Here is a 25,964-nt window from a genome sequence, read left to right as displayed (position 1 = left end):
TTCGGCAGCGCCTATTTCAGCCTACTTTTAGCTATTCGCCTACTTATGTTCCCGTATTGATTTCAGCCACACGTAACGGCCTGGACGCCGCATTTGCTGGGCCAATTCCTGCAAGGCACGGAGAAAATTTGCGATCTATCCTGTTTCAAATATATCATCATTGCAGGCAGCCCAATGGAGAAACCAATATTGGATCGAGTCAGGGTAAGTGCACTAAAAGTGCCCCAGAGGGTACATTAAACAGTTCTACTAAAAGTAAACGTTCGGTTAAATCGGTAGCTTACTGTTTAAATTCCAAAACACGGAAGAAAGCACCGAGTTAATACTGTTTTCTTTTTCTAGTAAATAATAGGTGAGTAACTTGTGAAATCAGTTTCTTATTAAAGTAGCAATTATATGACACTCATATCATGTTCAGTTGAGAGATGACCGTAAATCCAAGATAAATTCTGTTACGTCAGATTTTTTTACATTATTGTAACTAGCTCACCCAAAATCAATCTTTGGCACTTGCGATGTTGCCCTAACTCCAAAACTCTAATATCTGTCGCACGTCAGTCTCAGTGAGAGAGTTGCAGTTGGTACCACCTACTTAGATACTACTAAATTTATCGAAACTATCGTCTAGGAGAGCAATTGATCCAGCAAAGTCAGGATTATATTTGTCCAGTCCGTATATTCCGTATAATATAACGTAGAATAACCAACTTCGAACTCCATCTTTCATAAGCCTGTGGGCACACAACTAGCGAGTCTGTTGATGTTCGAACTAAGCTACTCTAATCGAGTAATTCTAGAGTGCAAACTGCAAATCGCTGCAAATAACTTCAGTACAAAGTACCTACATGCGATCAGAGAACGATTACTAGGTAATCTAGTAGTTCTGGTTACCTACCTTATACTTAACGTTAAAAACTTACAACATTAAAACCCTCGGCTTTTTTTTCTCTTTGCTTTTAAAAACAGTCAGTCAGTGTGGATCCAGCACTAAGGACTAGGTAAATCTATATTATGAACTTGATTACAAAATAGTCTTTTACAAGTGTTATAATAAGTAAGTTAGCAGAAAAACAGTAGGGTAATTCAAGTGCAATCTGTCATTTCAATCTATTCTATTTGTCATTTAGCTTGTTTAATCTGTGCTCAATAAAGTGCACAATATTTAAGCAGGATATGGTTGCACGCGGATTTTTAGAGAGTTAAATCTTTTGGCCAATAGAAAACGTCATAATAGTTATTATATGAACTGGGATTGGTCAATGACTTTTGAAATTAAAATCCGATGGCCTGAAAAAATCGGTTTTCCAACAAACGTCAGTTACGCGCAAGGAGGTTTAGCTATTTATCCATCGAAGTTAATAAGGGAGAAGACATAAGACTAATTTTATTATTTGCCTGCCGCGACCCGGTTTTTACGAACAATGACGATGACGAACGATGAACCAGTAACGAGGAGCACACTTAGCAATGCTTCCAGGTTGCGCCTCGGTATCAATTAAGTAACATTTTTCGTTAAGTTTACTTTATGGCCAACTAAAGGACTTTTGCCGTCTCCATGGACAAACTCGAAGTATGATAACTACAGTCATTGTCAAAATTTTGCACTGCCATTGCCGCTGGATACCATATATCGCTACTATATTCATAGATAATAGACTTTCAGTTAATCGTCAAAATTGACATTGTTTTTTAACCCTTAACTGGTATCGTGGGGGCCGCGCGGCCCCCACGCATGACGTTTTCTTTGATTTCTAAGAAGCTACGCATCGTGGGCAGCCAATATTTTTGGTATTCTCATAACGGCACTACTCGCGTCTGGTGCAGGTGTTTCAGCACTGCATCATTCACTAGGACGAAGTTATGCACGTGTTGGGGTCCGCGCGGCCCCCACAATACCAGTTACGTTAGTTTTTTTTTCATGGTAATTTTTACATGTTTTTTGTTTTTCGGTATTGATTCAATATGCCATGACTTTTAAGTGATAAAACAATAGAAGATACCTAAGAACGAATTTTTTGATTCCAAATGAGCATGCCAGAAGAAGAATATAGTGATAAAAAAATATAGGTCATTGTGAAGACCTAGTAACCATTTTTCGGTCGATAATGAGGAAATTGATTCTGATTCTCAAGTTATTTCTGCATAGAGTGAAGATGAATATGTTGTAGGACCTGGTTAATCCAGCTGCTATGATAAAACAAATACGATTGGTCTGATAATCCATCATAAAATTTACATTTTTATTTTTATGAAATGCTGATTATTTTTTATAAAAAATTACTATAAAACTTTATTTATTATGAAGTTTACATATTATGGATTAATTAAAATAATAATATTTTTGGTTATAACTTTCGAAACGATGGGTTTCATGGATATTTGTAACGTTAAAAAAATATTACGTAAAAAGTTCTTACTATTATGTAATCTCTTGTAGTAAATACGTAAGAAGGTTATTATAAAATAAAAACTAAATGATTACGTAGAACTAGCCTGATATATACCATTTATGAACATTTATTCAAGTATATGGGTAAAACATGCTTTCTGGAAGCAAACATAGTATGGGGGCCGCGCGGCCCCCACGATACCAGTTACGTATGTCCAATTTACGATACCAGTTAAGGGTTAAATAACAACAAATGGTATGAATTTTTAAATGTGATTATTTTATAAAGGTAAGTCCCCAAAACAACATTTGATAGCCTATTTTCTTTCGTTGGCATCTAAGTTCCTGTTTTCTACATATATGTTACTACTACCTATTTGATAAGTAACTAAAAACTTTGTCATTTTTTCCGTGTGAACAAAAGCCCTACAATAAATCACCTATTTTTACCTAGTAGGTACCTATACCCTACATATTTATGCTAGACGTGTTGCAAAGACAATAATAATTATTATTAGCATAGCATGCCATAGGTACTACTCGTACCTATGTACACGTGTGGAATGGCTCACATACTACCCGTTCGCGCTAAGTTTGCCGCCCTTCTGACCGACCGCACCAACAAACCACACTACCAGTAGTGTCGTGGGGAATATTTTTTCCCTTCTACACTACCAAGCCAGTAGTGTCCTGGGTAATGGGTTATTTATAAGGACCATACATCTTCATTCCCATCGACACTACTCCATAACTAAACGCGCGTCCCCTCCCCCAACCGCGATTCAAGGCAATCGGTTAGTGATTAAGAGCCATTTTACATTTTCGTGCGAATTTCTAAGTTTTTGGAAGCATGAATTACTATCTTAAGCAACACCCAGAGATTATTTAATAACTGCGAAAGATAGGTCAATCCTTGTTGTTGACCATTAATGAAACGGATTTACTAAAACTCTTTTGCTTAATTCACAGTGCCCCATCTCCCACAACCATTTTACGAAAAAATTGCCGCAGACTCATTTTCAAAGTCCTGTATCTATTATTTATGCTCATATAATAAGCTTAAAAATATATAGTAATCATCGGACATATATTCTTGTAGTCCATTAATGAAATAGATTCTTGAATTTCATTACCATTATTGAGTAAAATCTAAAAATAATTTGGCAAATTTGAAGATTAACGTCACATTTTGATCGTGGTTTTTGGTTTAAAAACACAGCATAAACTGCAATAAAAGTATCCCAAAATAAAGAATATTCATTGTAGAATTAATTTCTACAGTTATTGTTTAAATATTAGTAACCACTTTGTCAAAATATTGATGTGAATATCAGTATAAATTACAATGCGCAAGCCGACATCGATTAGTATGGCGCGAGCGCCCGTCAAGGCAGGACCTGTGTCATTTTTCCCGCCGTGACGTTTACGTGCGTTCGTGTCGTAAAGCGGTGATTTGTACGGCGACCAAATACATTTGATACTATGCCGAGAGGCTGTTTCGAGTCGGCCGGCCGAGCAGAAATTGAAATGATGAATTTTAATTTCTTTGACGGATCTGGGTGTAACTATGTATAATATGTAGGTACCATGTATTTAATTTAATAAATAAATTATAAAAAAGTATATCCATTATGATAGCACCCTTAACACAAGCATATTGGTTGCCTACTTTTGGACTAGATGGCGCAGTGAAATTGTCCAAAGATTTGTTTATTTATTTATCCGCTTTGAGTTTTGTTTCGTGAAGAAGAAAAAGAAGCGTTTTGTTTTGTTGTTAAATCTATACTAATAAAAGAGGAAAGATTTAATTGTTTGTTTGTTTGTTTGGAGGCAATAGGCTCCGAAAAAAAATTTCTTTCACGATTTAGAATCCTAATTTTTTTCTATGTAGGCTATAAAATATTTTCAAAAACTTAAGTCCAAAATCTTTGATAAAATTCGACGTTCAATAAATAAATTAGATAACATGTTAATACTTTTTTTTCAGTACGATTTTAGTACTTGTTTTTCAGAAATTCTACGATTTAACTAAACTTCTAAAGTGTTTATATTTTATGCATAATTTATTAACTTCTAAAATATACATATATCCTATTGATAGATGACGTGCTTCGTATTTTATTAAAATTACTAGCTTTCCGCCCGCGGCTTCGCCCGCGTGGAATTTTGTCTGTCACAGAAAAACTTTATCGCGCGCGTCCCTGTTTCAAAAACCGGGATAAAAACTATCCTATGTTCTTTCCCGGGACTCAAACTATCTCTATGCCAAATTTCATCAAAATCGGTTGCGAGGTTTAAGCAGGAAAGCGTAACAGACAGACAGACAGACAGACAGACAGACAGACAGACAGACAGACAGAGTTACTTTCGCATTTATAATATTAGTTGGGATTACCTGACTAGGTTAAAAAGGTGTGGAATGTTATTTTGGAGATAACTTGGTTCCATAGAAATATAGAGAGATGCTAAGTAATGCGCTGAGTTCGAAACTCAGTGTCGTATTAGAAATTCACACACACAAAGAAATCAAATTATGTGCTCATTATCCATTGCGGTATCAGTATTCAACGTTCGAATAATCTTTAGTACTATGCAAGCAATATAAACTGTTTACATAATGACGTCGCCACTGTCATCATTGCTTTCACAAGCAATATGTTCCAATTTGTCCCTTGTCACATTTCCCTTTAGTTTCTGTGATCTGTGCTTGTTTCTAAGTTGATATCAACGAAATATTCCTTAGTACTTTTGATTTAATTTTTTTTTTTTATTTTGACACGTGTTTGAAAAATCAAGGTGAGATTACAATAAAATAACAAGTGAAAACGTAACATTGCATTGCAACTCGCAATTTCGCAATATTGATGAGGAGATTCCATTGGAAAGTCTGTATTCATTCCTAGGATTCCCCTAACACCATCAAATTCAAGAGAATTCAAGAGAGTGCAGTTTCCCATCTCATGCTTAGGGACCACGTTTTAAAATAGTGTGGTTGCATAGAGCCTGCAACGGGCAACCGCGTGCGCAGCTGCTCATACTAATTTTCGATACAAAAGCAAGTGTTGGCGCCCTCACGAGTTTTAGCGGAGTTCCATATGGTAGCGGGAGTAGACTTAATGGAAATCTATGCTTCTCCGACGACCAGTTGTATGTGGAATACTCCAGAGTATGCGCACACAATAGCCTGGTGATTTTAGCACCTTAAGGAAAAACAAAAAAACATTGTTTACAAAGAAATCTGCGGCAAGTGTAGTGTTTTAATTTTGTTTTAGAAAGATCTCATAATTTTGTAAGTATTCAAATATTTAAACATAATGATGTGTAGATTTTATATCAAAAAATATAATCATTTAACAAAATTAATTTTCTTAGAATATTTTAATTCTATTAGAACCATTTTCCACTTCATCGCAGAAGAAGTCGCGGGCAAAAAGCTAGTATGAAATATGTAGTATTGCCCGCGGCTTCACCCGCTTGAAATTTAGTTTGTCACAGATCGTCATAAATTATAGCCTATACATTGTTATTCTGGTCGACGCCAGGGATGGATGAGCGTCGCTGTCGCTGGCGACAGGGTCTTCTGGTTCAGGGTTCATGGCGTAGGTCTCAGGCAAAATGAAATCCACTCGTAGAAATTAATAAACTCAGTGTATTAACGAAAATAATTACACACAGCACTAGAGTCGTATCGGAACTGAGTGAACCACAGGTCTTGCGATAGGAACGTCCGACCCGAGTGATAGTTGAACACAGACTGCCTAGTACTGCTGTACTGTACTGTAAAGTTTCATCAAAATCTGTTCAGTAGTTTTTGCGTGAAAGTGTAACAAACATCCAGACATCCACACAAACTTTCGTATTTATAATATTAGTAAGACTAGTAAAAAGTAAGATAGTAAGATGAATTATTTTAGTTATTTGTTTACTTATAATAATATTTATTTATTTATTTCTTAGCTCTGTCTGATAATGGATCTGGAGGAGATGCAATGGCCACCTCCGTAACAAAACAATAGAACCATATGGAGTTTGGGCTTGTGTGATTCGCCTTGACGAATATTTCGTATCCAGGGTCCGATGATGGAGCTGTAAGGGGGCAGATTTTTTTTTTCACTATGTGACTGTCTTTATTTTGTACTTAATATATTTTACATATTATACCTATTCGTGTTTCATTATTCGTATCTAGGGTCCGATGATGGAGCTGTAAGGGGGCAGATTTATTTTTCACTATGTGACTGTCTTTATTTTGTACTTAATATATATTTTACATATTATACCTATTCGTGTTTCATTATGAATCGAAATATAAAAGACTTAATAAACTCTATTAAAAATTTAAATTAATTAATCAAGTTTGAATACCTCATTCTACCTTAAAAATAATAACTTAATACGGTCACGGCTCAAGATTTTTTTGTCCATTTCAGCGTTCTTTTTACTCTTTTGACGTTGCGTTGACAGCTTTTACCTAAATTCGCGCGGAATATTTTTGTGAAATGGCTCTTAAACGCAATTAATGTGTCTTATTTTATGCAAATACACAATTCTTATCAATATTAATAAATAAAAAACATTCTAAATATAGTTTGTTATAGTTATAGACGTTTCCCTTCGAGTGACGTCATATCGCCAGCGGCAAACTTAAAGCGAATGGATAGTAATTAAGCTGTAAATACCTATACCCTTGAGCCATGTGCGTGTGGACTGAGTTACTTAGGGCTGTTATGGATATTATGTAGTTTCGGTTATGGATACGGTTACGGATATAGGAATAATATTATACCGGTTTCGGTTACGGATATTTTTTTCGGTTCATTCATGGCCGCACACTTTACATCGAATAAATAATATAAATTTATACTAGATGGCATTATAAAGGTAAATCAGACTGTTTTGCCTTTACATATAATGCTATACAAAAACAATTAAAACTGCCTACATCCGAAACTTTTAAATCGGTTACGGTTTCGGATAACCGAAAGTTTCGGTTACGGATATCCCTGGACAGAGTGATCTTTTCAAAAAACTCATCCAACACAACCAAATTTTGAGAGGATTTAGGATATAACTGTGAAAACTTCATAGTAAGGTATTCAATTTGTGAAACCTAAACATCGAAAGCTATAACTAATTTAATAAATCTACTGTCTGGGCAGCGCAGTTCTTTCACAATTATTCAAGTTTTATTTATTCATTCATTCATTTAATTTAAAGCAAGAAGTTATGAAGAAACAAATTTTATGGCTTAACTGCTCTAACTTGCTCAAAACTAAACAAATGTACATTATAGAGCTGCTTCAATAAAACAAGGAGGTATGAATTTTTTAATATTTTTTTTTTTTTTTTTGGCAGCCTTTACTAGGCAGATTCAGTGGAGAACCTTCTGTTCTCTATTAAACAAAATCTTTTAATTAATATTATACACACTGATTGCTTCCCTTCTTGCCAGTCTGGCGAATGCATGCGCATTAAGTAAATCAAATAAATTGTTAAAATGCTCCAGAAAAGTGGCTGTTGCAACAGATCCTGCAGGCAGCTCATCTTAAACAATATTACAAGTTTTAGTTAAGTAATCAGATATTTTGACAGCATTTCTTAAAATAAAGAAAAGGGAGAAGAAACTAAGAAGATAATAATTTGATAGATAATTTATCCAAACAATATATTGGGCATTAGCGGCCGCCCGCGACTTTGTATGCGTGGATCCTGTTTTACCCCTATAGCCTATAATGTTATTCTGTGTTATAAAAAATAAAACTGTATGGTTTCATTAAAATCCGTTCAGTAGTTTTTGCGTGAAAGAGTAACAAACTCAAACATCCATACGGACATCCAGACATCCAAACTTTCGCATTTATAATATTAGTAGGATGTTATTATGACGTTTATACAATAATACTATAGGTAAAGTTTCAACAAAATCCCTTCAGTAGTTTTTGCGTGAAAGAGTAACATTCATAATACTCTTTTAATTTAATTTTAATTTGTACACCGCAAAGGTAAGACATGTTGATACCATTTTAAATGCTGACTTAACACCTTATGTAGGTACCTACACATGTTTGAACAAATAAATGTATCTTTATCTTTATACTCGCATAAACATACATTCACACACACTTTCGCATTTAAATAATATTATGTAAGATATTAAACCTTGGATTCCAGAGAAATTATTGTATTTCCCCGCAAAGAGGTTTCCTGTTTCAATGTTTCAATATATGACAAAGCTCCTGAAATTGGCCTTTGTTAAGCCTGTAACGTTGCCTGAACAGAAGCTCTGGCATGTCTTCAAAATTTTCTTCATATATTCTGGCTAATTCTCGCATTTTCCGCCTTCTCCGCAATTCTTCCCTGTGGGCAGCCCACAAGAAATGTAAAGTATTCATTTCGTTAGATTTTGTATCAAATAGGTAGTAGGATAGGGCTATTTGAAAAATAGCATCTGACAGTTTTGGTGGTAAAAAAAATATGATAGAAATAAAACCTTGACATTGGCAGCGGGGCGCCACCGTCAATACCGGATCGCTGGTTCCGATTTTTTGCCATGTTGGAAACTATACAGGGTGGAAACGATAAGTGATCTCACTCGATTATTTCTAAACTACACAATATATCGAAAATCTGGTTACTGATCCTGAAAGTGCTTTACGAGCTCTTTCAAACGGTATCAGTAATAGGTTACAGAATTAACTGGATCTATCCGAAAATTCAATGTTTTCAGCCTCCATACTAAATGTATGCCAGCCACACAATATGAAAATTGTATTTTTTTAAATTAAATAATAAACACATAAAATGGACTCGTAAATTGCATTCTTATTTAAAATTATTCGTGGAAAACATTGGTTCTAGGCTTTACCTGCTATAATATTATCAAGGCATGAGTGCCATGACTGTGGCAGTACTAAATGTATGGAAGTTGGAAACATTGAATTTTCGGATAGATCCAGTTTCTTTTGTAACTTATTGTTGGTACCGTTGGATAGAGCTCGTGAAGCACTTTCAGGATCAGTAACTAGTTTTTGGATAGCTTGTATAGTTTTTAATATTTAGTGGTTTTACTAAATGTATGGAAGCTGGAAATATTGAATTTTCGGATAGATCTAGTTTATTTTGTAACCTATTATTGGTACCGTTGAATAGAGTTCGTGAAGCACTTTCAGGATCAGTAACCAGTTTTTCGATATCTTTCATAGTTTAGTAATAATCGAGTGAGATCACTTATCGTTTCCACCCTGTATAGTTGAACGACGGTAGCGCCCCCTTGTCAATGAGTTTGGTGGGACAGTTCAGTTTAGGCATAGAGTTTAGGTCATCTTTAAGATGTTTTTATATGTCATTGGATTGGAGGGAGGAATGATTGATGAAAGTTTACATTAGAGCTATAAAATAATAATTTAGTTATGTAAAGACAGCCTAATATAAGTCCCTCTGTTAAAATTACATAATATATTTACTTTAATGAAGACATTTATAATATACTAATATTATAAAGCTGAAGAGTTTGTTTGTTTGTTTGGTTGAACGCGCTAATCTCAGGAACTACTGGACCGATTTGAAAAATTATTTTTGTGTTGGATAGCCCGTTAGTTCCTGAAGGCTTTAGGCTATTTATCATCACGCTAAGACCAATAGGAGCGGAGCACCAATCAAGAATATTTCAAATCAATGAATTTTTACCTTTTGAGAGCTGATGCTGCGTAAACGGTTAAAGTTTCGCAAAAATCATGTATGACAGGATTGTTCCCCTTTAAAAGCTCTTTAAAAAATTCCGCGGTAGCATTACTCTATCTTTTAAGGTTGGCTCATAGTAACCATTTTTATGCAAAAAAAATCTGTTTTAAAATAATGCATTATTTGCGAAGGTGTTTTTATAAACATGATATTAATCCTTATCCAAATAAATAAATTATTCACCACAAGTATTTAATTTTAAACATTCTTGCCCTTTACACCATTCGATTTCAATAAATATCTTAGGAGATATCCCAGTTTTAAAATCACATCGCAGCAAAATAATGATCAAGTAGGTACTACGCGCGCTACTGATGGATCAATGCACAGCCTAAACCGCTGATCGTAAATACCTGAAACTTGGACGGTGTGTTCTTTGTATGACGTAAGCATCTGATAAGAAAGGATTTTCCAAAATTCTACCCCTAAGGAGGTAAAAAAGAGGGGCAAAGTTTGTATGAAATAACGAGATTCCTTCGTCCAATCTACTTAAAATTTTGCATAAGCATTCTATAACAGAATTAATGGAAGACGTGTTTCGTATTTTAGTGAAATGCACCCCCTAACTATGTTAAAAAGGGGTAGAAAGTTATTTTAGTGGTGATTTGCTTCAAAGTTGATATTAATTACTCATTAGTGCATTTTTTTACAATCATGACGTCATGTTAACGACTACCATACTCTAGGGGCCTCCACTTAACCTCGGAGTGGGTGCCCGCTGCGTGCGCTCGCCCAACAATGCATAGTAATGCATGAAAGTCATGCCGCGGGCACCTGCTTGCGCTGTATACATAAACTCATTTTCGCGCGAGAGTTTTGGTGGAGGCCCTTGAGGTAGTGGGAGTAGTCTTGAGGAAAAGCTCCTTCTCCCACGGCCAGTGGCATGCTGGAAGCTTGGTGATTCTAGCACCCGTAGGAAAATATAAAAAAAAGTTTACCAATAATACTGCGGTAGGTGTAGTTTTCGATTTCGTTGTAAAAAAAAAATACCACCGAGTAACTTTCACCGGATCAAAGGCCGAGCTGCATATTCATAAAATATAAGAAAAAAATATTTTCATGTTTATTTAACCTGATTTTTATATTTTAAAAGTATTTAAACATTTACGGTCTTATTCATAATCATTTTTCACATTTTATCAAATGCTTATTAGAGGTTTATAAAACGTTTGATAAAAATTGTTATTCATAATCGTCATTTAGCGCTAAAATCCTCTTATAACTGTGTGATAAGTTATCGAGAGCTCGGGCCTTGTTTAAAGCTCTAATAAACCTATTTTAACCTAACTTTTATAAATGTCATTTCATATGAATGTCACTTCGTTGGTTTATTTATTTAAAATATCCTTGCTGTGATCCTTGCTTGTGAAAATGAATGCTATAAATGCAATTGTGCATTTAGCCAATAATGCCGACCCAGCGCGACGTAGAAAGCTCTACCGCCAACGAAGCAACCCATTCGATTTGCGGGACCTAAATTTTAAAATAAAATATAGGTTCAATAAGGACACAGTGCGCACCATCATAGATTTGGTGGAAGATGATCTGGTTCAGAGCGCTAGAGGTGGTGGCACGTGTCCTGAACTGCAAGTTTTAGTGGCCATAAGATGTTGGGGACGTCGTGAGGTAAGCACAAAAAAGTGTTTTATTTTATCCCTTTGTCGTGGCTGCTATAATTATTTTCATACATTTTCAGGTACAAGATGATGCTGGTGACCTCCATGGCCTAAGTCAGCCGACAGTGAGCCGGATATGCGCCAGAGTCGCGCATGCAATCGCGAATAAGGCAAATTCCTTCATCAAAATGCCTATCACTATAGGAGAGCAGGAAAGAATTAGTGCCAAATTTAGAGCAATTAAAAATTTTCCTGGGGTGATAGGAGCCATAGATTGCACCCACATTAAAATTAAAAAAACCGGAGGTGACATGGCCCAGTACTATATTAATAGAAAAGGCTATTATTCCCTGAATGTTCAGGTAAAATATATTTTGATTTTATACAGTTTACAACAGAGAAAGATTTGTTTTAATAATGTCTATAATTTTTACTTTGTATGATCTAAATTTTAGCAACATTCAACACTATATTATTGGATGGATTACCTACAGGATACTGTTTTTTTTATTTTAGGTTGTCTGTGATGCTGACCTCAAAATAATGGATATAGTGGCTAGATGGCGAGGCAGTACACATGACAGTCGAATTTTTATGGAGAGCAATATAAAACAACGATTTGAGGATAGGCAGTTTAGAGGACGCCTTATTGGCGATTCGGGCTACCCTCTTCTGCCATATCTATTTACACCTATTTTAAGGCCTAGTCGTCCAGAAGAAGAAGCATACAATAATGCTCACATCTCAACTAGGAACACTGTTGAAAGGTGTTTTGGGGTGTGGAAGCAGCGGTTCCAATGCCTACTCCATGGCTTACCAGTAAGCCTCCAAAATGGAAAAGCTGTGATCATAGCATTGGCTGTATTACATAATATAGCCATTGATATGAATGACACATTGTTAGGTAAATGTTATCAATTTGACTGTACATAAGGAATACAAATCTTTATGACAAAATGTTGACAAATTCATAATATTTTTCAGAACAACATATGGAGCAGGTCCCTGTAACTCCGCAACTTTCGACGGAGAACAGTGTTCACGACAACCGACCTTCATTGTTGAGGCGTAGGTCGCAGTTGATACTACAAAATTTTATAAATCAACATTTTTGAATGGTACTAAAATACATTTTGATAAATTCCAACGATTTACTTTTATGTAATGTCATTTGAGTTCATGAAAATGTTGTATTTTAATTTTTCAGATACTGTTCCTGGCATCTTAATGAAAATAAAAAGAATATTTGATTGAAAAATACCTGTATTTCAATTTTCAGTCCAATTTGTTACTATCACAAAAACAAAACCTGTAGTTCTCTTTAAAAAAGCAATTATTCTGCAAAAATTCAAAACAAATTACTTTATATCACTAATTTAAGTACAATTAGTTTCAACAAACTTACTTATTAAAAATCACAGTTCAATTCTTTAAAACAAAGAAATTGCTTAAGTATAAACGTTTCTATTCGGAGGTTATCAACCTTCTACATTTAAAACAAAATAACCATAATTTACACTATTATTATAAAGGCGAATGTTTGTGACTAGGCATATGTGTATTTACTTTATATCACTAATTTAAGTACAATTATTAAACTTACTTACTAAAAATCACAGTTCAATTCTTATAAACAAATAAATTGCTAAAACAGATAGATTATATAGTCTCGAATAACATATAGGCTTCTTTTTATCCTGGAAAAATGCACAGATCCTGTAGGTTACAGAAATAGTAGTCTACGCAGGCGGAGTCGTGGGCAACAGCTAGTTAATAGTAATCTCAAACTCTTATTAAGTTATGACTAGTAAACATATTCATAGCCGTCTAAATATATTGCAGAAACACAATCAAAATGCGGATTGGAACTGCATAAAATACAAATTAAAAACAAACAGAAGTAAGGGAGGAACTAACTTATTATTTAGAATCTGTTAGTACTTGAAAAACTTTAACATCAAAAGACTTATTATTCTTTATTAATGTGAGTGTAATATTTAAGTTTTTCCTGTAATAATTGATGCTCAAGATCCAAGTTTCTCCCTTTCTTCCGTTCGTTTTCCATTTGAACTTCATGCAGTTCAATCCGGCATTTTGATTCTGTTTCTGCAATTTCGGAAATCCTAACTTTGCTTAAATCAATTAAGCCTTCTTTGTTTAACAGTTTCCTTTTTTTTTTGATTGCTGGTGCTTTAAAATTAGGTTTTGCTTTATTTTCTTTTGCCTCTACTTTTTTATTTTCTTTATCTTCCAATATGCCTCTAGTAGTACAAGCATGTGTATCTTCTATTTCTTCATCAAGTACCACCAATTCATATTGGATTTCTTCATTATTTATCAATTCCTGATCTTGCGTATTTTGAGTTGATTCCTCCTCTTGAATGTTAATTAATTCACTTTTATTTGAGTCCGAGTCAAATCTGTTAACATCGACTACAAATTCATTGGGCAACCAAGATGCTATATCATCAGCCCTATCGTCAGGCACTGATAATGGTGGACCACCGCCAGTTTTAATTTGAGCCTGCCTAGCAATGGTCTTGTCTTTCTTCGCACTGATTTTTATGAGGCTCCATTGCGATTTTAACTGGGTAATGGAGCGGTTCATACCAGCGCACATTGAATTAAACCTGAAAAAGAAATGACAGGATTTTGAATTACAGGTAAAGGCAAAATTTTATATTGAAGGCAGAAATCAAAAGATGTACCAACGTTGTTTGTAAATCAGCCCAAGCCGCAACCTTCCGTTTATTCGTGTTAGTGTCTGTATTTTTATTTTCGATTGCATTTACTCTTTCTTTCACCAACTCTTTCAGCAAATACTGAAAAGCAAACACTAGGCGTCAAACATAAATAAAACCATGCTACAAAAATTAGTAGGCACTTTATCAGGCTAAAAATAAGTACTACCTTATCTTCCTCCAACCAGTTTTCTGATCGTTGCCTTTTAGGCGGTCTGTTCTCCTTCGTCATGGACATAATTAGTATCCGATGTAACTAGCCGGGTCGTCGTAAGAGCTTATTGCAGAGTACAGGGTAAGAGGTACAGAATCCAGAACATACAATCCCAAGTTTTATAAAAGTTTGATAAAACTTGGGAGTTGATCGAAAAAACCGAAAACTTTATTAAATTTTCGTGCCAAATGTCAATGTCAGTAAGTAAAACGTCACAGCTGCCAATTTTTTGTTTTTTTTTTCTGCGATTTGTCTATGATTTTACATGGTCCATCAAGTTAAATCACCAAAAAAGCTGTTTTCGTTCATTCTTTTTGTATAGTCTGTGGAAAGAAAATATTAAACTCTGTTTTAGTTATCAAAGGTTTATAAACGATTATGAATAACGTTTTTTATCAGAGGTTTATAAGAGTGTTTTAAGCCTATCAAACGTTTTAGCTAATGTAGGTTTTAAACCTATATTAGCATTTTATTATGAATAAGACCGTTAGATAATAACGTTAAAACATTTAAAAATAATCGTATGAGAACGTTTTCGACTTCTCCACGGACGAAGTCGCGGGCAAAAGCTATTTGTAAAATAATTAGACTAAATTATTAAAAGTGCCTACCCAAAGTCATTATTCCACGCGGACGAAGTCGCGGGCACAGCTAGTTTAATAAATAACACTGTGATTAAATCTGGATTTATCTGTAATTTACTATAAAGTGAATTTTAAAAACAAACTAATACAAAAACCATAAAGAAAATCGTATCATTTTCGGTCTTATTTAAAACATTACACTAATTGTCAAAAATGACAAATAAAAAAAACTATACGAATTCGAGCTAATTATTTTCATTGTAAATGGTTAAATCTTAAATGGTTTTCAGATTATGCACCAAATCAAATGAACACAGTAAATAATGACAATAATTTAATCTAGGTGGAGAGATGTGGGTGTGCGAGGGAAGGGGTCAATCTTAATGTTAGATTTTATCAAATACTCAATACTCAATACGTTTATTGCTTCCATAATAGTAATATAGGTGTTACAATGTGATAATACAGTTAAAAACTGTTGTAAAGCCTTTGAAAATGACGAAAAGAGATATTAGCCCAGACCAACATTTATCGTGCCTTTCTAAGCATGGGTTATAATACTTATACTAGCTTTCCGCCCGCGGCTTCGCCCGCGTGGAATTTTGTCTGTCACCGAAATACATTACCGTGCGCGTCCCTGTTTCAAAAACCGGGATAAAAACTATCTATGTCCTTTCCCGGGAGTTAAACTATCTCTATGCCAAATTTCATCAAAATCGGTTGAAAGCAAGACAGACAGATTCCTTTTTCATTTATAATATTGGTATGGGTAGTATAAATTTATAGCAGTAAAACTAAGACACAAATCATTTTAGGCACTCTTACACAATTACGACAGCTTCTAGCTGCAACTGATTTCTACATACACACATACACGGTACTGCTCGAGCAGTTGTGACTACTTCGGCAAGGTGAAATTTCAGTTGCCAGGTATATTTTATACTGACTGCTCGAGCAAATATTACAAAGTAGCAGTGGTTCCTCTTCCTCAAAATCAATGTTGCTACTGATTTGAATGAAAATGAAATTGTGACCTGTTGAGCAGTTTCACTACCAACTACTCCAGCAGTTACCTATCAATGGTAGATTCAAGCTGTTGACTGGCTGCAAAAGCGGTCCGTGCCTTTATGTTGACCACTGGCTAATTGCTCGAACTGTCCGTGTATGGCGGGCCCAAACAGACTAATTTTTGCGCATGATAATTTATTATATGAAAGTTCTGTAGCTCTACCATAAGTTTAACCTTACCAAGTGCGTACAAAATGTATGGCAGATTGCACAGCGCCCCTAGCGGTGAACGGCAGAAGTTTGTGTAAGTTACAGTTAGTAGCAGCTAGTGGTAAAGTTTTTTTGCAGTTTTACAAAACACTCCATCCACTATGTCATTCACTCCATCCAGTAGGTACCTATCCATATTTCTGCTTACAAATCCAGACATAAGTGTAATAAGTTATATTATGGTAAATTTATGTTCAAATTTAAGCAAAAAGCATTCTGTGTTTATAAAATATGTTTATTTGCACCTAGTTTATCAATCACCATGTTATTTCCATGCTTTCTATCCAGTCGACTGCTCTAACGACAAGGGTGGGCAGTCGTTGAGATGACAGCGCGAAAATCGTCGGCATCCACTAATTATGACCCTTATGTACCACTATATTGACAAAGTTCTCCGTCTTCGTACGCGATATTGGAAATTTGGCATCTACCATCGGCTGATCTGACATTAGGCGTAGTCTGGCTTTGATATTCAATTTTCAACTGTATTACCTTGACAATCAGTTCAAAATTGATTACTAGAAAATTATTTGACAGACGATTTCTACTCTCGACAAATGCATTTGAATTAGCCCACAGGGCAATGAAATCTTGGAAAAGATTAGTTTCATACTATTTATAAATTAGAAAACTATGCAAAACGGCTGAGTAATAGTTGAAAGTTGCGTAGTTTGCCTTTAGCTGAGCTGAGCTTAAGACGCGTAGTATGTCTTGAGCCTTAGGCCACAGCGGCTTGTACACACCATTGTCATGCGTGGCGCTATTAAACTTGCCTGATACCCTGTCATGCGCAGTGATTTAATTTTCAGGTCGTCTGTACTTTGACGTAGCATAAAATTACTAGGAAATCTTGACGGAGACCGGCTCATGTCCACGATATTTACCTGTCATATAGTTAACTGGTAAAATGTGCCCTTGTCTAACAATCCGATAACGCAAAGGGATCAAAAGAGTCGCCAATACCGGTTGCTGGGTATGAGCCCCGATAAAAAACAGGCATAAATAACATGTGACATTACAGGCAGCCTGAAAATTGCCGTAATAATGGCAGTTTAACATCAAAGCAGGAAAGTCATGCTACGGTGACTTCAGGCTGGCAAATTAAATTAGCAATTTTTTTTTTCCGGGAATTAGGATTTCTGTGAACCGTCTAACATTCTGTTAAAATGTACCTTTGAGTAAACCACACTTAACAATATCCTTGGGAAAGTGAACCCTCACGTACCTTCACTATTATAGGTACAACAAAGGATTCCGTAAATCAAGCTCGGATCAGATAACAGACGTACATTCCGAACACAAATATTTATGTGAAATGAACTACATTTTCTAATTCCAGTCAGGTATGAAAACGAATGGGCGAAGCTTACGGAAGCTTGCTATTGCTGCTCGTTGCTTTGTGAACGAATATCAAAATCAAATACGTGAGCTCATTTTTTAAATGTAGCTAAAGTTTTGTATACTACAGTACATCTACGGTACAGAGTAATTTTCCTGGCCTAAAAACTCGTAATCAATCATAAATTATCATGTTACCTTCGTATATTTACATTATATTTGTTTGTTTCAGGCGAGATGTGACGCCTTCTTGTACCTAGTGTACAGTATGACGGAGCTTTTGGTTCCTGCATTCGACTTCGGCGAGGACACGCCTTTCGGCTCGGTTGGGCTACCTTTTGAAAAATACAAATACATGGTAAGTAACAATATACCTATTGGTTCCCTATCCTGGAAAGGGCTATAGAAATTCCTGAAAGTTCGCGAATTTTGTACTTTTCAATAGTCAAACCATGGCTAAAGTAGCTGAATAGCTGAACCTATGCACAAAATTACATGGCATTCAACAATAGGTATATTATATTAATCTTCCAAGCAGGCTTGATTCGGTAGACAAATGATTCATTTGAGGAGTCGTTCGGATTCATTAATCAGTAGGACTAATTAAGATAAAAGTAGATAGCATGGTTTGCAGTTAATACAATACCGAAACGTGGGGAACGTTTTTCGATCCACGTGCCTTTTCATGAAAAATCCCCTTGGGACACCTTTGTCTTTTTGAATTACAATTATCATTGACGGCCGGTTCAACCGAGCAAACACAAGATTCCGATAGCAGCTTTTTGCCCGTATTCCACATTTATTTTTTCCAGCTTTCATGATTTTCAAGACATAAATTGCTGTTTTACACGTGAATGCCTTGCCTTATTAACAAACTTATCATTAAAATATTATGTTACCTCTTTGATTTCCCAAATTCATGGACGTACAGTATTTGTATTGAGCACGTGTCTACTTATGATAAATTAGCAAAGCAAACGGAACATTCATGAAATAATCCACAAATCAAATTCTATTCACAAATTAAATTATTCTATACAAATCAAATTGAGTAATATTAAATAGGTAATAATATTTTCGTTGATCTATTGTTCTAGATTGTAGACGACGAAGGCCACGAGCTCGGAAAGCCTTTTAAATCCGGCGAACTTTGGATTAAAGGCGACGCTTTCTTTAAGGTAATTATAATTATAGAGTTTCTCGGGGATTCTTTGTAACAAGTCTGTAAGAAAATTAACCATGACCTAAGTAGGAAGCTCAATGCGGGCTCTAATTAGCCGTGAGATGCCATTTAGCAAAATTACCAGAGATTTTCACACCTCCAACAGTTTTCACAGACTATTTTCATAGTTAACCTGACTACTAAAGAGTACCAAAGTTTTTAATGGTCTCTTTATATCACTATTATACTGTGTTTATAATCTAGACTTCTTTATTCCAAAACAGTTCACAAAAAACAGGCTGTAAAAAAACTGCATTTATTAAAAAGCTTGCGTGCAATTTACTTTGCTAAATGGTTTTGTCGGCTATTCTTACTAAACCGCATTTTACTTTCTTGCATTCTCCTTTAAATTATGCAATTACGGCTTTATTTGCATGTAATGAAACGTAAACATGCATTCGTAATGATGTGGTTGGAATTCGTTTTCAGGAATACCTGAAAAATCCCGAAGAAACTAGAGAGATGGTGACTGAGGACGGCTGGTTCAAGACCGGTGACATATTCTACAAAGATAATGAAAATTATTATTACTTCGTCGAGAGGAAAAGACTGCTCATCAAAAGCGCCGGATATTGGGTAAGCCTCATTTAATTAAGTTTTAGAAAAGAGCGAGCATTTGCAATGACAGACGTGATGTGACAACTACACTCATACTATAGCTTGTATGCTTGGTAAAAGCACATTTTACTAGTCTCTCTTAGAAACACACAACATTAACTATATAATAAAGAAATCGCAGTAAGGAACCATAGACTTGGCACGACTTTGTCTAGATTTAATTACTTTTTAGAGATAAACAAGCAGCTCCATCGAGACTTGGCTAGTTTTTTACAGAATGTTTTTGGTGGGATAATACTTACTTAAATACATTTTAATTTAATAACGAAGAAGTGACAGAAACACGGATACCCAATTGAGTACAGCTGTAATTATTAAAATTGCTGTTTCTGACCTTTCTTGTCGTAAGATGTGAAAATCAGTGGCCCTGAAGTTATCTAGATAGACTTATTTTGCTCACGCTCTGATTCATTCAACGAGGAACTGTCTCGAGATATGCGCACAACGAAAAATAAATTCTTATTTTTCAAGAAAATACCCACCATTGTAAGCGTTGCCGGAAAACATCGAATTCACTAAAAGGACTAACTTAACATTATTCAGCACGGTAAATGATTCCGCGGAAAACGGTATACTTGGTAATAGTAATTGCCTATACGATGAAACTGAAATTGGATCCATATTTCAATTTGACGTTCGTTACTTTGTAAACAGATTCAAAATAAACATTTTGGATTCCTACTTTGAAATAGACTAATCAAATAATACCACATGAAATAGACCAACCTACAAAGGCTAATTCTATAGATGTGAATAAGATTGATGTAATTACTACATAAATAGAGAACCATTCATGCCTCCATGTGCGATTTTTAATTAAGCCTGTAAAAGGATAGACCTCCCGTCGGGCATTTGATTGAAGTCTGCGCGGGCTAATTAGAAAACAGATTAGTTACTGGATATGCTAAGACCCAGTCTAATCGCTCCGTCCCGTCTCGTTTCATTGGTCTGCCCTAATTATCTAGAATCTAGATCAAAATGTTGCTATCTCTTACAAAATTAAGTTTGACCCAATAGGAAGTTTTTTTAATAGAATCGAGAGTAAGAAAATGTGTGAAAATTCTTAAAAAGAGTCGTCACCACGATATATTATTATTTGAATGAAAAGAAAAAACTATTTAGCGATTTGGCCATTTTATAATAACTTGTGTTTTTCTTTAAACTAAATGCATATTTAAGGCCTCTATGAATAAATACAACTATATTAAGTACTAGCGGCCGCCCGCGACTTCGTACGCGTGGATCCCGTTTTACCCCCTTCATCTATCTTACGCGGTTTAGATTTTTTCATACAAATGTTTTTTCCCGCTAACTCCCGTTCCCGTTGGAATTTCGCAATATCCTGTTGTAACTAAGCTTTAAGTTTACTAAGGGACCTGCATGCCAAATTTCAAGCGTCTAACTTAAGCGGTTTAGATTTTTCATACAAAAGGATTTTCCCGGTAATTCCTGTTCCTGTGAGAATTTCGGGAATTCCTTTCTTAGTGCACCTCTGCGGTACTTAAGCTACGTCCCTTATAAATTACAAGTGCCTACGTTTAGCCGTTAAGGCTGTGCGTGGGTATGTCAGTGAGTCAGTCATACGAAAGGAATTTCCCGCTAATTCCAGTTCCCGTGGGAATTTTGCAATATCCTGTTGTAACTAAGCTTTAAGTTTACTAAGGTACCTGCATGCCAAATTTTAAGCGTCTAACTTACGCGGTTTAGATTTTTTCATACAAATGTTTTTTCCCGCTAACTCCCGTTCCCGTGGGAATTTTGCAATATCCTGTTGTAACTAAGCTTTAAGTTTACTAAGGTACCTGATTGCCAAATTTCAAGCGTCTAACTTAAGCGTTTTAGATTTTTCATACAAAAGGATTTTCCCGCTAATGCCCGTTCCCATGGGAAATCCTAAGTATCCTATAACCTGCCCAGGAGTATGAAGAATAATTGTACCAAGTTTCGTTAAAATCCGTCAAGTAGTTTTTGTTTCTATAAGGAACATACAGACAGACAGACAGACAGACAGACAGACAAAAATTTTACTGATTGCATTTTTGGCATCAGTATCGATCACTAATCACCCCCTGATAGTTATTTTGAAAATATATTTCATGTACAGAATTGACCTCTCTACAGATTTATTATAAGTATAGATTTAGGGCAAACTTTAAATACCTAATTGTAAACATGCCGTAGTTTACCAACTGGTAACTAAGTCATGGCTTAACTAGGCCAAACGTAGGTATAATTGTGAGCAGTTGACATCTAATATTAGTTCCTGAATACCTAGTTTAGTTGTGCTTGCATCTAGTTGTGATGAGAAAGCGTCAGTCTCTTTCTTCTTTTGCGTCGGTTGTAACAGCAAGCTCAAAACTTAATGCTATGCTATGTCCCACCCATTTTTTTTCATTCATTGTCATTTTACAAAGGAATTTTTTAAACATTAATACAATTTATTGCATTGCCATAAATAAACCCCTGAGGTTTATGCCAATGCAATTCTAGGCCAAAAACTCTGAGTTTGGGCTGGATTACTCTAGCCATTCACCACCTGTCTGCCACTGAAAAAGAGGCGCTATGACGCCAAGTTTCTTGTTCGTTCGTTTCAGCCAAATGACGTCCACTGCTGGACAAAGGCCTCCCCCAAGGTTTTCCACAATGAACGGTCCTGCGCTGCCCGCATCCAGGCTCTACCTGCGACCCTTACCAGATCGTCGGTTCACGTAGTAGGAGGCCTGCCCACGCTACGTCTTCCAGCCCGTGGTCGCCACACGAGAACTTTTCTTGTTACTACAAGCACAGAATAATAATAAGTACTACGTACAGAAGTTTTACTTCGCGAAGGTATTTAAAAAAATGTATGCTCAATGTCATTAACAATATGTTGTAATTTAGCCTGTCTCAAGAGTCAAGCACCATTTTGTTGACAAACGTCAGTGATCGGCACTGCGCCGAAGCTATAGGGCTGACTTCGGTAAAATGATGTGACGTGAGGTGCCAAACTGCGGAAAATGGCGGAGGAAATACATGATTTAGCATGAATTATCATGAATAATATTAACTACTTATTTACCTCTCAGTGTCTTGAGGCAACTAAAAAAAGTACATTCTGTGTTTTTATTATTATTTAGGCAGTTAAATACTGCACAGTATTTAGTACACCATTTTCTTTATTTTCTTCCATCATACACAAGAATACGCGTGCGTGAGTCAATGTTCGCTCGTATGTGAGGCCTTGTCGAATAGTATCCTGTAGGTGGGCCATCGTGCGTGTTTTGTTTTCGATGTAAACTCGCGGAGATGAACAGGCCTGCTACAAGTCATTATCCCTTCGCAGATATCCCCTCTGCAGCTGGAAGACATCATCAAGCGGCACCCCGCGGTAGCTTACTCTTGCGTGGTGGGCATCCCCGACCGGGAGAGAATGGAAGTGCCCGTCGCTGCCATCGTCAGGAAAAACGGCTCGCAGATCAACCCTAAAGAGATATTCGATTTAGTCAAAGGTTTGTAACTAAAATGTGTATAATCATCAAAAGAAACATAAAAGACAAAGAGTGCCTTGAAATTGGAAATATGGTTTTTAAGCTAAATCAATATTCCTTACCATTCAAGTAAATTGTATTGATTCTAAAAGTGGTGTTCGTTCATACTTTAAATTCTTTCTAAAAAGTATGCAAGAGTTGTTTGAAAAAATTTTAATTTGAAAATTCAATTTGTTTTGTAAAGCTTTTTTAATCCTTAATTTTGTCGTGCTTCTAAGAATGAATCTCGTTTTGACAGCTCATAAAAAGTATGTCCATAAAATTATTCATTTTCTTACAGAATCGATGCCTGATCTGAGGCAACTTCACGGGGGTTTCTTCTACATGGACCAACTTCCCATCACGTCTTCGGGGAAAGTCCACAGAGCTAAAGTCAAAGAAGTGGCGCTTACTGCTAAAAGAATCCTGCCAACATCTTCATAATAATTATTAATAGTCTTAAAATTCGGTAAATAATTAAATAGTTATAGTTATGGTGATGATAGAAATGAATCTGTATATATTTTAACATTATTAATTAGCAATATAATTATTTCTTAAGTTTAAATTATGCCAGTAGATACTAATAGATACATACTATTAGTGTAAGAGTATGTTTAACCTGCAGTCACATAATCCTACCATGTCCAATGTTGGCTTTCTTCCATGTAACACGAATAAAAAGATGAATGGACAGCTTCCAAGAAATGTAATATTTAAAATTTACATTATAAATACTCTTGATTTATTGACTTAATTTAAATATGTTTGTAGTAAGCTTAATGTAGATACGCAGAATATATTTTTGTTGTAAAGTACATCTTAACCAACCATTTAAGATGCAAAAGCGTCTACTTTGATGTAGAGGACTCCATCTTGAACTAAATAAGAATAATTAGTTTAGTTAAGTCTTTACTAGATTGCTTTAATATTCATCTCATCCATTGTACCAAACTTAATCTCACGCACGTATTCACAAACGTTCGCATCTCACAGTGCGCGTGGACGCACAGGGTGACAAAAATCAATCACAGAGCTCTATTCAACGCTGTGCGTTCGATTTGCTCCTTCACTTAAGCAAGCATCGTTTGTGAATAATAAGCCTTATCCAATAATCTACACAGCGTTGCGAAAAATTCAGAATGGAGTTTCGTAGCGCAGCCTGCAGTGATAGGTTTAAAGTAAATAGAGATCGACCGCCGCGAGCGATGCGCTGTCACTCACCCGCGGGGATTATTTGACGACACACAAGGCATTTTTGCCCAGGATTACTGGGACTTTTGCATACATATGGAGCATGATGTTTTAGATGAGAACACTAATGGATTATTAAGAGATTCCCCACTTAAATAGGTTATTCTTAAATTCATAAAGTAGGTAAATAGAGATCGACCGCCGCGAGCGATGCGCTGTCACTCACCCGCCGGATTATTTGACGACCCACGAGGCATTTTTGCCCAGGATTACTGGGACTTTTGCATACATATGGAGCATGATGTTTTAGATGAGAACACTAATTGATTATTAAGAGATTCCCCACTTAAATAGGTTATTCTTAAATTCATAAAGTAGGTAAATAGAGATCGACCGCCGCGAGCCATGCGTCCGTCACTCACCCACCGGATTATTTGACGACACACGAGGCATTTTTGCCCAGGATTACTGGGACTTTTGCGTACATATGGAGCATGATGTTTTAGATGAGAACACTAATTGATTATTATGAGATTCCCCACTTAAATAGATTATTCTTAAATTCATAAAGTAGGTAAATAGAGATCGACCGCCGCGAGCGATGCGTCTGTCACTCACCCGCCGGATTATTTGACGACACACGAGGCATTTTTGCCCAGGATTACTGGGACTTTTGCATACATATGGAGCATCATTTGACAATGTGTTTTAGATGAGAACAGTAATTTATTAGAAGATACCACGTCAATGTGTTATTTTTAATTTCATAAACTACCTAATAAGAGATCGATCGCCGTCACTCACCCTTCGGGATTATTTGACAACAGGCGAGCCATTTTTACCCAAGATTATTGGAGCTTTTCCATACGTTCAGAGCATCAATTATTAACCCATGTGTTTTAAATAAGTGTAATTGATAATATGATACCACATAAACGTGTTGTTCATTTCACTTAGCATAGCATTTACTAAGTATTGTTCAAAATATACTTGTGAAATCATGCAAAGATATTAGATTTGTTATGTATTACTTAGTGTGTAAACTTTAGTAGTAGCAGTTATTTGGAAATATTATTATAAATGCCTACTAGTTTACTTAAGTAATGAGTACTTGGTATTAAAATTATTTTAGCGCTTTATTATGTTATCTCCGACGATTTGTGCTATGAAAATATAATTGTTCAAAATCTAATGAGTACATTTTTTACTACCCCCAAAGAGAAATCTTTTGTTCATTTCTGAATATCCCATGATCTAATTACTTAACAAAACAAACCCGGTTTCCTTTTTTCAGAACCAGGAAAAACCTTCTAGCTCATAACTTTCCTTAGTGCTCCAAATACAGGCACAAAAGGCGCGATGTTGCGTGTACCTTAGATTTACTACGTAATGTAGGAGCATAGTATTATACGCAATATTTCTCCCGTGTCGTTATAAACTGCATGTATAAATCTTACATTCTATGCGAGATAAAGGCCTTTCTCGAGGGACCTATATTGTGAGCTAATAATTGTACCGTGTCAT

At 35.7% G+C, this 25,964-nt stretch overlaps 2 protein-coding genes across 3 annotated transcripts in view; both read left to right on the top strand.

The window, feature by feature from the left end:
* The window catches only part of LOC135088584 (luciferin 4-monooxygenase), a 35,074-nt gene extending 9,442 nt beyond the window's left edge, over nucleotides 1-25,632 (top strand). The window contains exons 6-12 of one of the 2 annotated variants that reach the window (XR_010261062.1): nucleotides 67-204; nucleotides 18,133-18,258; nucleotides 18,998-19,078; nucleotides 19,552-19,698; nucleotides 23,063-23,228; nucleotides 23,548-24,427; nucleotides 24,624-25,632. Coding sequence is in view for 1 of the 2 variants with exons in the window: in XM_063983461.1 (XP_063839531.1) it covers nucleotides 67-204; nucleotides 18,133-18,258; nucleotides 18,998-19,078; nucleotides 19,552-19,698; nucleotides 23,063-23,228; nucleotides 23,548-23,690 (801 nt within the window). In the remaining variant the exon portion in view is untranslated. Of the gene's footprint in view, nucleotides 1-66; nucleotides 205-18,132; nucleotides 18,259-18,997; nucleotides 19,079-19,551; nucleotides 19,699-23,062; nucleotides 23,229-23,547 lie in introns of both variants that reach the window. The other variant, XM_063983461.1, reaches the window with a different exon arrangement.
* Nucleotides 11,232-13,050, top strand: LOC135088593 (putative nuclease HARBI1). Its single transcript, XM_063983496.1, has 5 exons — nucleotides 11,232-11,755; nucleotides 11,826-12,107; nucleotides 12,262-12,649; nucleotides 12,730-12,863; nucleotides 12,953-13,050. Exons 1-4 carry the CDS (start codon nucleotides 11,501-11,503, stop codon nucleotides 12,858-12,860), a joined length of 1,056 nt encoding a protein of 351 aa, XP_063839566.1. The 5' UTR covers nucleotides 11,232-11,500; the 3' UTR covers nucleotides 12,861-12,863; nucleotides 12,953-13,050.
* Nucleotides 25,633-25,964: the final 332 nt, after the last annotated feature.

Source organism: Ostrinia nubilalis, chromosome 4 (genome assembly GCF_963855985.1).
Source record: "Ostrinia nubilalis chromosome 4, ilOstNubi1.1, whole genome shotgun sequence".
NCBI classification, from domain to species: Eukaryota; Metazoa; Arthropoda; class Insecta; order Lepidoptera; family Crambidae; genus Ostrinia; species Ostrinia nubilalis.
This window is presented reverse-complemented; position numbering and strand designations above follow the sequence as displayed.